This window comes from Erythrolamprus reginae, unplaced genomic scaffold (assembly GCF_031021105.1).
Source record: "Erythrolamprus reginae isolate rEryReg1 unplaced genomic scaffold, rEryReg1.hap1 H_7, whole genome shotgun sequence".
NCBI lineage: Eukaryota > Metazoa > Chordata > Lepidosauria > Squamata > Dipsadidae > Erythrolamprus > Erythrolamprus reginae.
In genome coordinates this window covers 814625-831060 of record NW_027248528.1, presented here as the reverse complement: position 1 = coordinate 831060, position 16436 = coordinate 814625, and the positions used below count along the sequence as shown (strand labels likewise).

At 43.7% G+C, this 16436-nt stretch overlaps 1 protein-coding gene across 2 annotated transcripts; it reads right to left on the bottom strand.

Moving 5' to 3' along the window:
• Window positions 1-760: 760 nt before the first annotated feature.
• Window positions 761-11705, bottom strand: LOC139155850 (BTB/POZ domain-containing adapter for CUL3-mediated RhoA degradation protein 1-like). 2 transcript variants are annotated; one of them, XM_070731182.1, is made up of 7 exons: window positions 11602-11705; window positions 8944-9211; window positions 7755-7924; window positions 6195-6284; window positions 5327-5379; window positions 4997-5192; window positions 761-2704 (listed from the first exon to the last, which is right to left on the bottom strand). In XM_070731182.1, exons 2-7 carry the CDS (start codon window positions 9203-9205, stop codon window positions 2462-2464), a joined length of 1014 nt encoding a protein of 337 aa, XP_070587283.1. In that variant the 5' UTR covers window positions 9206-9211; window positions 11602-11705; the 3' UTR covers window positions 761-2461. The 2 variants fall into 2 exon arrangements, with proteins under 2 accessions (XP_070587283.1, XP_070587282.1); XM_070731181.1 differs by lacking the exon at window positions 11602-11705 and adding an exon at window positions 10955-11058.
• Between the last annotated feature and the right edge of the window lie 4731 nt (window positions 11706-16436).

The following is a 16436-nucleotide window of genomic DNA, read 5'->3' as shown; positions in this document are numbered from 1 at the left end:
GAGAGAGGGAAAGAGAGAGAGGGAAAGAAAGAGAGAAAGAAAGCAAGAGAGAAAGAGAGAGAAAGAAAGAGAGGGAAAGAAAGAGAGGGAAAGAAAGAAAGAGAGAAAGAAAGCAAGAGAGAAAGAGAAAGAGAGAGAAAGAAAGCAAGAGAGAGAGAGAAAGATAGGTAGGGAAGGAGGGAGAGATAGAAAGAGCAAAAATGAGAGGAAGGAAGGAAGAGAAATAAGAAAGAGGGATGGAGATAGAGAGGAAGGAAGGGAGAGAGAAAGTGGGAGAGAAATAGAGTGAAAGGGAGGAAGAGAGAGAGAGAATTTTTTTGTCCAAACTTTTTTTAGCCCCCCCACTCCCCCCCCCCCCGCTCAATGTGCCCCATGATTTTGTATATGTAAAAAATGTGCTGCAGCTCAAAAAAGGTTGAAAATCACTGATGTAGAAGACATACTAACAGTCAATCAGTCAATCACCTTTTCAAATATAGATACTGAAAGATCCAGAAGTGGATGAGAAACATATCCATATGCTCAGTTTTCCCCTTCTCCGTGACAGGCTACACAGGGAGCACATAAATGTGGGATTAGATTTATGCCTGGCTAACTATACCCAGAAACCTCCACTGTAGCATCTGAAATTAAGAAAAGGACCAACCTCTGGCTTAGACAGATGCTATGAACGAAAGCTGTGCTAATGTATTCTAGAATAGAGTAGCTGCTTGAGGAATCTCCCCATCCCCTGGAAAAGAGAGAAATAATAGACAACAGATTTCTTCTTTTAAAGCAGGAAACTTTTATTACAATAATTTAATAGAAAAAAACCCAACGGTTTAAATAAATTATACAAGTACAAAATTACAATAATTAATTCAAGGTAACTTCCTTCAGGGACAGGAGGATATACTGAAAGAATTTGGGGAGGGACAGGAAAACCTCAGATAACATGTTCATTACAACCTCAACTCTTTCCTATTGCCATTATTAGGCACATCCCAATAGAGTGATCAAATTACTGGACTAAAGGGCTACTGGAATGCCCTGTAGCCCTTTGTTACATCTAATGTGAAACTGTACCATTTCAACAGAAAACAGAAGGGGAGTTCAAATGTGGGGTAGATTGGACAGGGGTGTTACAGGATAAAATATTCCGTTGTTCCAAATAAATGGAGGATTTTCTAACCAACCTTACGTTTGATTGTGACCAGAAGTATAGGAACATTATATATACAGTATATGCCAACTAGACTAAAAGTGGAAAGCGTTTTAAGATACTTTATATTGTGAGTGGGTGGAGAGGCTTTAGATGAAATTTGAATTCAGTAATATTAGAAGGCAAAGACAGCGTGGAAAGAGCCCACTAAAATCTAATCTGGAGGATTAAGAATTATTATCATCTAGATCATAAGTGTCATATTGCCATCACATGATATTTCACGACATTTTTCCACTTCGTGGAGCCTGTGTGGGCATGGCCTAGGTGTGATGCATCTGGGCTGTGGGCCACCAGTTTAACATCCATGGTATTCTTATCTAGATCAGTGTTTCCCAACCTTGGCAACTTGGAGATATCTGGACTTCAACTCCCAGAATTCCCCAGCCAGCGTTTGCTGGCTGGGGAATTCTGGGAGTTGAAGTCCAAATATCTTCAAGTTGCCAAGGTTGGGAAACACTGATCTAGATCAGGGGTCTCCAAGCATAGCAACTTTAAGACTTGTGGACTTCAACTCCCAGAATTCTGGGAGTTGAAGTCCACACATCTTAAAGTTGCCAAGTTTAAAGACTTCTGATCTAGATAAGTAATATTAATTTGTCTAGACAGCACCTTGTCTTAAACAGCTGAGAAAGAAATGGAAAAATAAATTGACTAGGTACCAAAACGGCAGTCATTAAAAGCATAAATCCAAAGTTAAACTGAAATAGGTATTTTGACATACATATATATTTGACCTTATATAACTTTGGTATTACAATGTTCTAGTTTAAAGTTTAAAACAGCCTTAAGGGAACCATAAAGCCATCTGACTAGGGATGGTTAGAATAGAGCTAACTGGGAGTCTTATATCTGAGAGGAAAGCAGTCAGATTAAAGAAGTTGTGAAGAGAGGACCACAATCTTAATCAGTGTGTACTATGACGATTACAAAACAGACCAATTGGGCTGGCTGTGGAGAAAAGGCCAGATTATTAAGATTAAAATCAGTAATTCGAGCATTCCAATAAATTATATGACGACCAGGGCCTTTTATTGTCAAAACAAAAATTGATGAGAAGGGGAAGATGTGCTCAAATTAGTTGTAAAGAAACAGGGTTGTTTGTTTTTAAAAAGATTCCAAACAGAAAATACTTAGAAAGAGCACAAACACCATAGAGTTTCCTCCTTGTTTCACCTCTTGGGTGAAACATCAAAAGAGAAAGGTCCTCCTTTGGCACGGAACAGTTGGAGCAACGAGGACCCTGCAAACAAGGCTGTATCAGTCTTTGAAAACAGCCTGGTGGCCATGAGGTCGTTCATCATGCATAATGTGCCTACGGACGTGAATGCGCCGGACTCGGTGCTCCCGCCCATCTTCGTCATCACCGGCACGGAGGGGGCCTCCGCCTCCACCCGCAACTCCCCCGGTGGCCTCCAGGAGGGCCTTGTCTGGTACACGTGGTGTCTCATAAATCAGGATGTTCAGCGTTTCTTCAAAGATCCGGGCTTCAGGAAATTCGACCTGTACACCCAAGGGAAAGCGGGATAGGGCAAGTCTTACGCTTCATGGTGGGAATCCCCCATTCAAACTGGAAGCAATGCAATTAACCCCTAGTAACATGCTCAAGGCCAGTTGCTCAGGAACACAAATTAGAGGTAGTTGCTGCCTCGTGTCCTTGCTGTGAGTTTAAGCATCTCGTTAGCAAGGATGGAATTTTGAAGTAAGCAGACCCCTAGTTTTGTCTTCTTACATGTCTAATTGGACTTAGGAAAGGCTGTTTTCTTTTGAGAGTTTACATCCCTATTTGAAGACACTAAAACATACAGGTAGTCCTCAATTTACAACTGTAATTGACGACCTGTATACTGCACAAGTCAAAAAGAGGGCGGGGAAAATATTTACTGACCCCTCGCATCCTGGACACAAATTGTTTCAACTCCTACCCTCAAACGTCGCTACAGAGCACTGCACACCAAGACAACTAGACACAAGAACAGTTTTTCTCCGAACACCATCACTCTACTAAACAAATAATTCCCTCAACACTGTCAGACTTTCTACTAAATCTGCACTTCTACTAGTTTTTCTCATCATTCCTATCACCCATTTCCTCCCATGTTGACTGCATGACTAACTTATTGCTTATATCCTAAGATTTTTATTAATATTGCTTCTTCATTCTTGACAAATGTATATTTTATTTTATGTACGCTGAGAGCATCTGCACCAAAGACAAATTCCTTGTGTGTCCAATCACACTTGGCCAATAAAATTCTATTCTATTCTAATTGAGTCTAGAATTACAGTTGTAAGCCATGCTGATTCGGTGGGTCCTATGACTGACTCAGTTTTATGAGAGTCCCACACTCCCCCCTATATAGGTTGTTCAATGAATCAACACCACTGTTAAGCAAACCCATTGTCCAGTGGATACTGGGTGCAAACACTGGTGCTTGGCAAAAGACACTTTAAATTGTTGTCATGTGACCACAGAGTGCTTGCAAACGGCCATAAATGGGGAGCTGCTGAATGCCCAAAATGTAATCATATGACTGGGGAGGGGTTGGGAGCAGTAGCTGTCAAAACTGTCAAAACTTTAAATATGGGTCCTATGTACCTATTCAGGGAGAACTGTTACCAAATGACCGCAAGTCAAGGATCTCCCTCGACCTAACAACAATTTACTTAGTTCAAAGTTACGACGGCACTGAAAAAAGTGACCTATGACCACTTTTCACACTTATGACCACTGCAGCATCCCCACGGTCATGTGATCGAAATTCAGACACTTGGTAATTGACTCACATTTATGACAGTTGTAGTGCCCTGATGTCTTGACCGCCTTTTGCCCAGGTTCGCCTGGTGCACTAATTGCGACCCTATTTGGACCGGGAGTCACTGCTCACAGTCACTTATGCCCTCATCACCTCGAGGCTCGACTACTGTAATGGGGCTACCTTTGAAAAATGTTCGGAAACTTCAGGTTGTGCAGAATGCAGCTGCGAGAGCAGTCATGGGCTTCCCCAAATATGCCCATGTTACACCAACACTCCGCAGTCTGCATTGGTTGCCGATCAGTTTCCGGTCACAATTCAAAGTGTTGGTTATGACCTATAAAGCCCTTCATGGCACCGGACCAGATTATCTCAGGGACCGCCTTCTGCCCCACGAATCCCAGCGACCAGTTAGGTTCCCACAGAGTGGGTCTTCTCCGGGTCCTGTCAACTAAACAATGTTGCTTGGCGGGACCCAGGAGAAAAGCCTTCTCTGTGGCGGCCCCGGCCCTCTGGAACCAACTCCCCCCAGAGATTAGAATTGCCCCCACCCTCCTTGCCTTTCGTAAGCTTCTTAAAACCCACCTCTGCTGCCAGGCATGGGGGAATTGAGATACTCTTTCCCCCTAGGCCTTTACAATTTTATGCATGGTATGTCTGTATGCATGTTTGGTTTTATAATAAGGGTTTTTAACTGTTTTAATATTGGATTGTTTATATGCTGTTTTTATTACTGTTGTTAGCCGCCCCGAGTCTACGGAGAGGGGTGGCATACAAATCCAATAAATAAATAAATAAACAAACAAACCTTCTGACAGGCAAAGCCAATGGAGAAGCCAGATTCCCTTTACAACCGTGCTACTAATTTGACAACGGCAGTGATTCACTTTAACGTGGGAAAATAGGGCAAAACTCGCTTAACAGATTTCTCACTTAGCAACAGAAAAGTTGGGCTTCCCTGTGGTCGTATGCTGAGAACTACCTGTATTAGAAAACCAAAGCTTCGCATTTCGAGGCCTGAGGACTGGCCACACTTTACCTTGGTCTGCTTCTTCTCAGTGGCATAGACAATGGAAGTGCAGCACACCTCCGCAATCTTGCGGCCTTGCCCATAGAATGACCAGCAACAGATCTCATCCCCAAGAACGTCTTTGATGAAAAGCACTCGTCCATTGAACCTCAGAGCTAGTTTGTCAAACAGTTCGATATTCTTCAGTAAGTTGTCATCAGAATTACTTTGGGAGGGGGGGGAGGGAGAAAGAAGAAAACTGTGGTGTAGATACTACTAAAGAAATAGGACCGGTGGATGACCTGGGAGATAGCCACAGCTCCAGGGTCATCCTTTTGTGGCCACAGGACCATAGCTTACCTGGTATAGGAATACTTGTTATTACTTCGGTTATGCAGTAACTTCACCACAGGCTGAAAGGAAGGCGAGAGATATGAATGAATTGAAGACCACCACCCCTCTTGCTTAGCAAACTATTTATTTATTTATTGATTGATTGATTGATTGATTGACTGACTGACTGACTGACTGACTGACTTACTTACTTATTAGATTTGTATGCCGCCCCTCTCCGTAGACTCGGGGCGGCTAACAACAATAGTGAAACAACATATAACAAATCTAATACAGTATTTAAAATAATCTAGAAAACCCTAATTTAAAAAACCACAAATACACACAAACATACCATGCATATATAGGCCTAGGGGGAAGGGCATATTTATTTGTTTGTTTGATTTTTATGCCGCCCTTCTCCTTAGACTCAGGGCGGCTTACAACATGTTAGCAATAGCACTTTTTTTAACCGAGCTAGGCTATTGCCCCCACAATCCGGGTCCTCATTTTACCCACCTCTAAAGACTCATCTATGCTGCCAAGCCTGAGGTAATTAGATTCTACCCCCTGGCCAATGAATGTATAGTAGGTTTGTTTGTGTGGGTATGAGTGCCTGTTAATAGGCCTTTTAATTTTTCTTAAATGTAATTCTAAATTTTAACTTTAATTATTATATCTTGATGTATACTGCTTTTATATGTTGTAGGTCACCCTGAGTCTTCGAAGAAGGGTGGCATATACATTTAATAAATGATGATGATGATGATGATGATAATAATAATAATAATAATAATAATAATAATAATAATAATAATACAGCCAAGGCACTTAAGCTTGCCTGACCTCTATGATTTCCTGAGGTAAAACCTGTGTGACTTCTCAGCCTCCTTACCTTGGAACACCTTGAGATGATCTGCTGCTCTTCCTTGGGAGATGTCACCATAGGAATATGGCAAAGAGGGTCATAGGCTTCGCTTTTTTGCTAGGGAGGTGAAAAACAAATATTTTTTCCAGACTTTCTATTCATTATTTACAAATATACTAACGAGATCCATACATCATGCTAAAACATGATTTGTGAATAAGCCACAATTGGCTTGATCCACAAAAGCTGTTAAACCATAAGCAATGGCTTAGAAAACAAAACCACCAGTGTTTTCACAAGTGGGCTCATTGAAGAAATTGTACCACACAGTGCAGTGTGTAAACCTGTGTTTTTCAAACCTGGCAACCTTAAGATGAGTGGGCTTCAACTTCCCAAATTCCCCAGATAGCATTTTCAAGCTGGGGATTTCTGGGAGTTCAGATCCATACATCATACAATTGCCAAGCTTGGAGAAAAACTGACGTAAATGAAATCTCTGTATGCTCAAGAAAGATTTAGAACTAAAATTAAAGGCCTAGAAGAGACACGCCCAAGCTTTTGGCTTGCCTAAGCTGCATTAAGTGAAGAGGAATTGTCTTCGGTCACATATAAAATATACATAACATATTTAATGTGTGTGAGAGGCCATAATTTTAAAAGTTTATGGTCTTCTTGGACGGTATTTACTAGCTTTCATAGTTCATGGGTTGGACACACCTGGCAAAGAGCCTTAACAGAAATTTTAATAGGGAACTGCAAGTAACACTTGAAAATTATATGCTTTTCTAATATGAAATCAGTTTTCTCTCATAGATACTCAATATTAGCATATACAAAAGAAAGAATATATGTAATATAAATGTAGGGTATCCATGCTTTCTGTGCAATATCTGGTGAGTTCTTTCTCTCTCTTTCACCAATGCAATTTAAATGACTGAACAGAATGGAAAATTGAAAGGAAAAAAATGATTAAATAATCGATTTTTATACGTTTACATAACTCTTAAAATGTCTCCCTTTACCCTTTTTAAAAAAATGTTAACTATAATTCTATTAGGAGGGTAAGGCATAGTATTAACTCATAGTCAGCAACCAGGGTTCTTCCATGACTGATGGAGAAAGCTCTCAGCACCTTCCTCATTATAGCAGCCCAGTTCTTGGGTTGAGGGAAGACACGCTCAAATTCACCCAGTGAGTTTCTAGGATTTAGAATGGATTAGAACAGTGTTTCCCAACCTTGGGAACTTGAAGATATTTGGACTTCAACTCCCATAATTCCCCAGCCAGCATACATGTGGGAATTGAAGTCCAAATATCTTCAAGTTCCCAAGGTTGGGAAACACTGGATTAGAAGTTGGGTCTACCAATCCCAATAGAGAACCATTACATCACCTACTTTATTGCTGCAAGTGAGACAACAATAGCTGGATGATGATAGAAGGCATCGTGAGACACTACTGGGGATAGGCCCCAAGTGAAATCATCACCAGGGGAGGAAATTCTGGTAAAACAGAGGAGCCCTCAGTCATTGGTCCTTTGATATTCAAGACTTTGGACCTTCTAATTTCTCAGCCCAGCCACCCTCACCTGTAGTGCAAGCTGGCAGTCCTCGACCAAACCTTGGATCAGATAATACCGGGCTTCACACAACACTTCCTCTAGCTCTCGTTGTGACTCTGGAAGAGATACTGAACCATCTCGCAAATAATTCAAAATAGTTCCAAAATGGCGGCCGCTTCGGTCAATCAAGATCCAACCTGGAAAAGCAGTTAATTTTATTCCCTAAAATTATTAGTGGGTTAAAAGTGCTGTAAACCAGAGTTTCCCAATCTTGGCAACTTTTAAGATATAGGGACTTCAACTCCCAGAATTCAAAAGCCAACCATGCAGGCTGGGGAATTCTAGGAGTTGAAGTCTCCAGGTCTTCCGCCAAAGAGAAAGCCCTCTCCCGTGGCCCCGCCAACCTGCATTGCTTAATCGACGGGACCCGGAAGAGGCCAACTCTGTGGACTCCTATTGGTCTCTGGGAGGTAAGCGGCAAGAGACAGTCCCGTAAATAGCCTGGCCCTGCGCCATACAGGGCTTTATAGGTAATAATCAACAACTTGAATTGTGCCCGGAGACTAATAGAAAGCCAGCAGAGCTTGCGGAGCAAAGGTGTTATAGGGATGCACCTAGGTACACCCATGATAGGTCTCGCGACTGCATTCTGGACTATCTGCAGTCTCCAAACACTTTTCAAGGATAGCACCATGCAGAGTGCATTGTAATAATCAAGATGGGAGGTGATGAGGGCCTGAGTGACTGTATGGGATTGCCCCTTTGCGGCCTCTCCAAGGTACCGGACCTTGAGCCCCCAATGCGGCTGTGTTCCATGCCGCCACCAGAGACTCGGCCAAACTACGGACAAATGAGTCGGGAAATTCCCCAAGCTCCTTCTGAAACCTACTGGGTCCATTAGGCACCTGGGGCAGAACCTCCTAATCGGTTCCGCCTCCCTGCGGTGGGGGATTGGTCAATCAAAGTCCAGCCTCAACAGGGAGTGATCTAACCATGACAAGGGTGTGGTGACTATGCCCCTTAAAACCAGATCATTTCCCCACTGCTGTGAGAGAAATACCTGAGGTTAGAAAAGCCTGCTCTGTAATAAGTCACCCTGAAATTTTCCAAGGGCTCCCTGGGATCCCCCTTGGACGAACCCCCTACGCAATCCCCTATCGCCCAGAAAATCCTGTTTCCAGCTGTGGGGAAAGATGGGGCAATCTAAGACTCCTACCTTCACTATCTGTGAGGACTTCCATTCGGCCACTGAACATGGCCTTGAGCATGGTGTCTTGCTTGGTCAGGGTCTGCACGGTGGTGTAATGCAGAGACCCTCCCACATTCAGCTTGACGTACTTGCTGCTGGGGTTCAGGGGCTTGAGATCCAGAGTCACCTCGGTTACCCCACTCCTGCCATCCCGTCGGTGCTGGGTTGGGACCAGCGGGGCACAGTTCTCCAGGGATGGGGATGAATCTGTTGTGGCCTCAGCTGACATAGCCACCTACAGAAAAGGGAAACTGAGCGATGAGACCTTCCAATAGCAGACTTCCTGCATGAAGATGAGCTGAAGCACCTGGGAATTCTCTTTTTTTTTTTTACTTTCTCTAAAAGGAAGCCTATTTTTGTTTGTTTTTAAAGAAAAAAACCCGAGATGCAAGCTTGGAAATTCTGCCAGCAAATTTATTTCCAGTATTATTTGGATAAATGTCCTCCTGCACCTCTGCCATTCATTAACACCTGCCCCCTCTGTATGCACCTTCTAAAAAAACCAACAACCCACCTGGATTCATTCCATAAATCAGGAGCAGCAATGGATACCATTCAAGCTTATGGGATCTGTTTTATAGGTTACTTTCTTTCTTTCTTTCTTTCTTTCTTTCTTTCTTTCTTTCTTTCTTTATTTATTTAGTCCAATACACAATGAACAATCTACATATATATATATATATACATACACACTGTATGTATGTATGTATGTATGTATATATGTATATATATATGCATACACACACACACACACACACACATAGTAAAATACATGATGAAGGTTATAGAGGAGATACTCATAGTAAAATATATCTAAGAAAGAACTCAGTGACTCTTCTCCTCTTCTTCCTCCCACCCAAATTCTGAGATTTATTTGCTTTTACATTGATTGCTATGGGAAAAATTGCTTATACTTAAGAACTTTTCTACTTAAGAACCTGGTCACCAAACGAATTAAGTTCTTAAGTAGAGGCACCCCTGTATACGATAGCAGTATTTATGTTTATTTATTTATTTTGTCCAATACACAATGAGGGTTTTAGTGTGTGTGTGTGTGTGTGTGTATGTATATATATGACAGTTGCAAACATTCCATATTTACAGCAGCACGAAGCTTAAAACTTCAGCCTGATGATGGTGAATGTGATTTCACCGAAACGTCGCATAGACACTCAAAATATTACACGGGGCAAAACCCGAACTCAGAACAATCTACATATATATATATATATATATATATATATATATATATATACATACATACTGTATATATATATATATACTGTATATATATATATACACATAGTAAAATACATGAGGAAGGTTATAAAGGAGATACTCATAGTAAAATATATCTAAGAAATAATAGAAAAGAAGATATAGTAATAGAACATATCAATGAAAGAATAGAAGAAGAGATGTAGGAATAAAAGAAAGGTATAGGAGATATAGGAGAGCAAACCTGAGCCAAATTGGAAGTAATCTCTTTTTCTAAGAGTTCACAAACAGAATGATTGGGGTGACACCTCACGCTACTAAGCCACATAGAGACTTGCTTGTTTTACGTTGGGTAAAACCAACCAAGTGATTTTTAGTCACCATATCTTAAACAATTCAAGGCAAAGCACAAATGTACTAACCAGGCATACACTCAAACCAGGAAACAGTGATCAGTACCAGAATCGACCCCACTGATCTTTTCACACACAAACCCAATTCTTGCTTCCCCACAGCCTCTCTCCCCCAACTCAAGGGAAGGGAACTTCCTTTAGGTTTCAAAAGTGATGGAACCACTCTCCCACTCAAGCGTTTGCCTTAAAAGAGATGCTGGCACTGAATGGCCGCAATCCACCCAGCTACACTGATTGTCAGACATTACAGGAGTTGGTCCAATATGTTCGCAGAGGACAAATCGGGGAGGGGGTGGATATTAGAAGGTGGGGTCCACCCAGAGATCTACCAGAACATCGCAACCTACCTTCTGCTTCCGTGTGACACTCCACACACCTGGCACTGCTAATGGGAAACAATGGGTTCGCATTCAACTTTATACTAACTGGTCTTTGCCTCAACAAACATCCCTGCCCAGCGGGGTCATTTCCTGGTACTGCCTGGCTCCACCTTGGTGCCCTTGTGCCGCCCAGATGTTACTGTGTTCATTTTCCTGGCTGCCCACCACCAGGCTATCTTTATTCACTCTTGCATTATTTATTACTACTACTATTGATTTTCTTGACTGGGATCTTGGGCTGTGCCTGCATATGAGAAAAGCAGAATATTAATACATATTGGAAGTGACAGCTTCAGCTACGGACAAGACAACGTTCCAAGCCTAATTCATATTTAAGTTCTCCGAGTGCTAGGATCTTCCTTTCGCCAACCTTTTCCCTTTGCATTGGCTCCACAATGGGGCCAATTGCCTCTCCTATAGGAGCTTCCTTTCCCCTCAGGGTGAGAAATCTTGGGTGCAAGTCCCGGGCCATCCCTGGATGGCAGCAAGTGATTGAGGTTCTTTTATGCTCCTTTGCTGCCATCTTGTGGTAGCTCTGGTTTCCGCAGCCCAGATACGGCATCCATATCTTGCCGCACTCCGACCTCGCCCACCCCACCACCTGATCCACTCACCTCCCCCACGGGAGCAGGGTGGGCTCAAGCCAGGCCCCTCCCCTTCAGCCCCGCCTGGACTCCGGGGCAGCAACTCCGCAGGATGCCTCGACCCAAGAGAAAGGACGGAGGATGAGAGTGCGCATGCTCCTAAACGCCCCTGTGGCGGACAACCCCCAACGGAACAGTTACTCTGTACATCCGGGTATCCGCCTGCTTAAAACGAGAGAGAGGCGGGTTGACTTTCTTTACTTCAACCGCCCGCAACGGCAGTAAGACTGCGCCTGCGCAGAAAGTGAAATCGTGTCCGCAATGAAGGGTCGAAGAAAGGGAGTGATGGAAGACTAAGTCAATCGAGGTTGCTGGGAGACGCATGCGCAGGCGGTAGTGCTAACCCGCACGTTGTTCTAGCGCGGTCAGCGGGGTGGATGGGAACCTCTCGGGCCCCTCCTCTGCGCATCTGGGCAGTGCCGCCCCTGTCTCTTTCATTAACATGGAGGGGGGGGGGAGTCGTCTAACTCTGACCCTGGACTGATTTTTATAGGTTGTGTGAAGAACATTTGAGTAAATGTTCTTGCCCACATAATTTTTGCTTTCTCCTGATAAATTATGGCTGGGGCCACGCAGAATTTAAACCAATGACCTTTCCAACAGATTTAATCCGTGGACTCATTGCATTTTGGATGCATCCACATAATTGATACTATAGAAGCTTTTGTATGATCTAGATTAGGGGTCTCCAACCTTTGTAACTTGTGGACTTCTGGCTGAGGAGTTGGTCCACAAATCTTAAAATTGCCAAGGTTGGACACCCCCGATCTAGAACATAAAAGCTTTGAAGTACAGTATGTTGCATGAATTCAATAGTTAATATAGATTTAACATGTTATATATGAAGCCACTTCTTTTGGCTGAGGGCAAAATATTTCTGTAAAATTGAAATCAAGAGAATGTTTTTGGAAACCGTTCCCAGATCTCCTTTATTATTTTGTGCGCCATAAAAAATATTGTGGCGTTTTAAAGATGAATGTTACTTTTGTTGATTTACCAACCAGTACAAAAGTCCCACAGAGTTGGCCTTCTCCGGGTCCCGTCAATAAACAATGTCGTTTGGCGCGACCCAGGGGAAGAGCCTTCTCTGTGGCGGCCCCAACCCTCTGGAATCAACTCCCCCCCGGATATCAGGGTTGCCCCCACCCTCCTTGCCTTTCGTAAGCGCCTTAAAACCCACCTCTGTCGTCAGGCATGGGGGAATTGAAATATTCCCTTCCCCCCAGGCTTATAAAATTTATGCATGGTATGTCTGTTTGTATGATTGGTCTCTTAAATTGGAGTTTTTTAAAATTACTTTTTATATTAGATTTGTTATTTTTGTCTTTTTTACTGCTGTTAGTTGCCCCGAGTCTGCACAGGGGCAGCATACAAATCTAATAAATAAATAAATAAACTACAGTGTTCCCTCGATTTTCACAGGGGATGCGTTCCGAGACCGCTCGCAAAAGTCGAATTTCCGTGAAGTAGAGATGCGGAAGTAAATACACCATTTTTGGCTATGAACAGTATCACAAGCCTTCCCTTAACACTTTAAACCCCTAAATTACCATTTCCCATTCCCTTAACAACCATTTACTCACCATTATTACTGGTACTCACCATTGAATAAGACACTTAGTGATCCTGATATTTATAAACATAATTATTTATTAACAATTTTTTTTTTGGTTACTCATTTGCAAAAATTATTAATTTGGCAATGACGTATGATGTCACTGGGCGGGAAAAACTGTGATATAGAAAAAAACCCCACAAATTATTTTTTAATTAATATTTTTTGAAAAAACCGTGATATAGGCTATTCGTGAAGTTTGAACCCACGGAAATCGAGGGAACACTGTATTGACATTTGTGTGCTCCTTTTAAGATGCCACAAGTCTCATGATTGTACAACATGGCAGTTAGCCCTGAACATGACTACACTTGAGAAGTTTCCATTAGTAATCCCAAAGGTACTTTTTGAGGAGGCATTTGAACTTGGTTTTTTGTTTGATGACTTATTTAGATGAGTTTAGCTTCCCATCCAAGAATCTCCTGCAACTGACAGAATAGTGGGGAATGGAAGGATTTATATTCCTTGCAGCTAGACATTTGCAGGGCTGTTGAAGCACTTGGAAGTTTATGTGTCTCAAGGTCACCCGAGTAGAGCAGTCATGACCTGGGTGAGTGAAAATCTCAACAGATATTTGGCTTCATGAGCAGTTAGCCACTTTTGATAAAGTAGAACAAATTAGAAAAAAATGTAGATGGATAAACAGTTGGCTAATCAACCACATCCAACGAGTTGCCCTCAACGGCTCCAAATCCACATGGAAGGAGGTAGGCAGTGAGGTACCACAGGGTTCAGTCCTGGGCCCTGTGCTCTTCAACACTTTCATTAATGATCTAGATGAGGGAATAGAGGGGGAACTAATCAAATTTGCAGATGACACCAAGCTGGCGGGGTAGCCAACCCCCTAGAGCAGTGTTTTTCAACCAGTGTGCCGCGGCACACTAGTGTGCCGTGAGACATGGTCAGGTGTGCCGTGAAGCTCAGAGAGAGAAAGAAAGCAAGAGAGAGAGAAAGAAAACGAGAGAGAAAGAAAGAAAGAAAGAGAAAGACAGAGAAAGAAAGCAAGAAAGAGAAAAAGAAAGAATGAGAGAGAGAGAGAGCAAGAGAGAGAGAGCAAGAGAGAGAAAGAGAGGGAGGGAAGGTGGGAGAGATAAAGACAGGGAGGTAGGGAGGGAGAGAGAGAAAGAGCAAAAAAGAGGAAGGAAGGAAGGGAGAAAGAAAGGGACAGAGAGACAGAAAAGAAAGGGAGAGAAAGAGGGAGGGAGAGAGAAATAGAGCAAAAGGGAGGAAGAGAAAGAGATTTTTTTTGTCCAAACTTCCCCCTCCGCTCAATGTGCCCCATGGTTTTGTAAATGTAAAAAGTGTGCCATGGCTCAAAAAAGGTTGAAAATCACTGCCCTGGAGCAGTGATGGCGAACCTATGGCGCGGGTCCCACAGGTAACACATGGAGCCATATCTGCTGGCATGCGAGCTGTTGCCCTAGATCAACTCCAACCTGCATGTATGTGCCAGCCAGCTGATTTTGGCTTGCACAGAGGCTCTGGGAGGGTGCTTTTTCTTCCAGAGCCTCCAGGGGGATGGGGAAGGTGTTTTTACCTCCCTCTTGTCCAGAGAAGCCTGGGGAGGGTGAAACACGAGCCTACTGGGCACACCATAAGTTGGGAAACAGGCTGTTTCCGGTCTCCAGGGGAAATTGTTTTCGCCCTCCCCAGGCAATGAATTATGGTTGTGGGCATTTGCACATGCCCGATAGTGCATGCCCATGCACTTTCAGCACCCAAGGAAAAAAAGGTTCGTCATCACTGCCCTAGAAGATAGGCTCATACAGACGATAGGCTCATAAAATACAGAAGGATCTAGATAGATTAACACTGTGGGCCCAAAGTAACAAAATGATATTCAACGTCGAAAAAAGTAAAGTCCTTCACCTAGGTCAAAAAAACCCTACACATGCATACAGACTGGGAGGAACCTCATTTAGCAGTAGTGATTGTGAAAGAGATTTCGGAATCTTGGTGAATAACCAATTAAATATGCCTCCCACACCCAATCCCTGCAGTCGTCGTAGGATACCATGGTCGATGGTATCGAAGGCCGCTGAGAGGTCAAGAAGCACCAGGACAGAGGACAAGCCCCTGTCCCGGGACCGCCAGAGATCAATTAGCGCGACCAAAGCAGTTTCCCTGCTGTAGCCGGGCCTGAATCCTAACTGTTGAGGGCCTAGATAATCGGCTTCTTCCAAGGACCGCTGGAGTTGGAATGCCACCAACCACCTTCTCAACAACCTTCGGTTGGAGACTGGATGGTAGTTATTAAGCACGGCTGGGTCCAGGAAGGGCTTCTTGAGGAGGGGGCGCACAAGTGCCTCCTTGTAAGGAGCCGGGAAGGACCCCCCTCCCCAAAGAAGCGTTGACAATCTCCTGGACCCAGCTCCGTGCTACCTCTCGGCTGGCTGAAACCAACCAAGAGGGACACGGATCCAATAAGCAGGTGGCGGAACTCACAGCTCAAATGGCCTTGTCCACTTCATCAGGTGTCACAAAGTCAAACTCCTCCCAGACAGGTGGACAAGAATGGGCCCCAACCTGGCCACCTCAAGCAGCACAGGTAGGGCTGTTGACACGCAGCTGGGAGGCAGGTATATGAGCGACAAGCCTACCTGAACCCCTAAATCCAACTTCACAAGGAGGGACTCACAACCCGCAATCTCGGGTACGAGTCTATGCAAGCAAAGGTTCTCCTTTGCTATAATAACCACTCCTCCCCCACTTCCCTGGGGTCGAGGCTGATGCCATACCTGGAACCCGGCTGGACAAATTTCAGAGAGGAACTCCCTCTGTGCCCAGCCAGGTTTCAGTTACACATGCCAGGTTGGCCTCCTCATCGAGGATCAAATTCCAGATGAGGAGAGTTTTATTTACCACCGACCTGGCATTGAGTAGCAGCAGCTTGAGCCCAGGGCCTGGATTACACTCATCACCAGTACCCTGGCTTGAGCTCATGGAACCGGAACAAGGGATCGCTTTTAAGCAGCAATTTCTTCTTCCTCCAGAATGACTAGTCCTGTGGCTCCCACCATATCTACCTCTCCCCAGCAAGGCCAGAATATTCTGGCCCTCTGCCACCCGAGAGATGGGTGCGCCCTTCCCTCCTGCCTCTCCATCGCCAGGTAGGCCAAATTTATCATTTGTAATATTCCCATTCATCTCATATATACCATCCCACCCACCCCAATAATTCATACAGTAT

Coding starts and splice junctions, on each gene's coding strand:
- LOC139155850 (XM_070731181.1), bottom strand. CDS start 11,017: ATGCGAACCCATTGTTTCCCATTAGCAGTGCCAGGTGTGTGGAGTGTC. Junction 7,925..8,943: donor AGTCCTCACAGATAGTGAAG/GTAGGAGTCTTA, acceptor CTGCTTTTCCAG/GTTGGATCTTGATTGACCGA. Junction 6,285..7,754: donor ACTGCCAGCTTGCACTACAG/GTGAGGGTGGCT, acceptor TCACCTCCCTAG/CAAAAAAGCGAAGCCTATGA.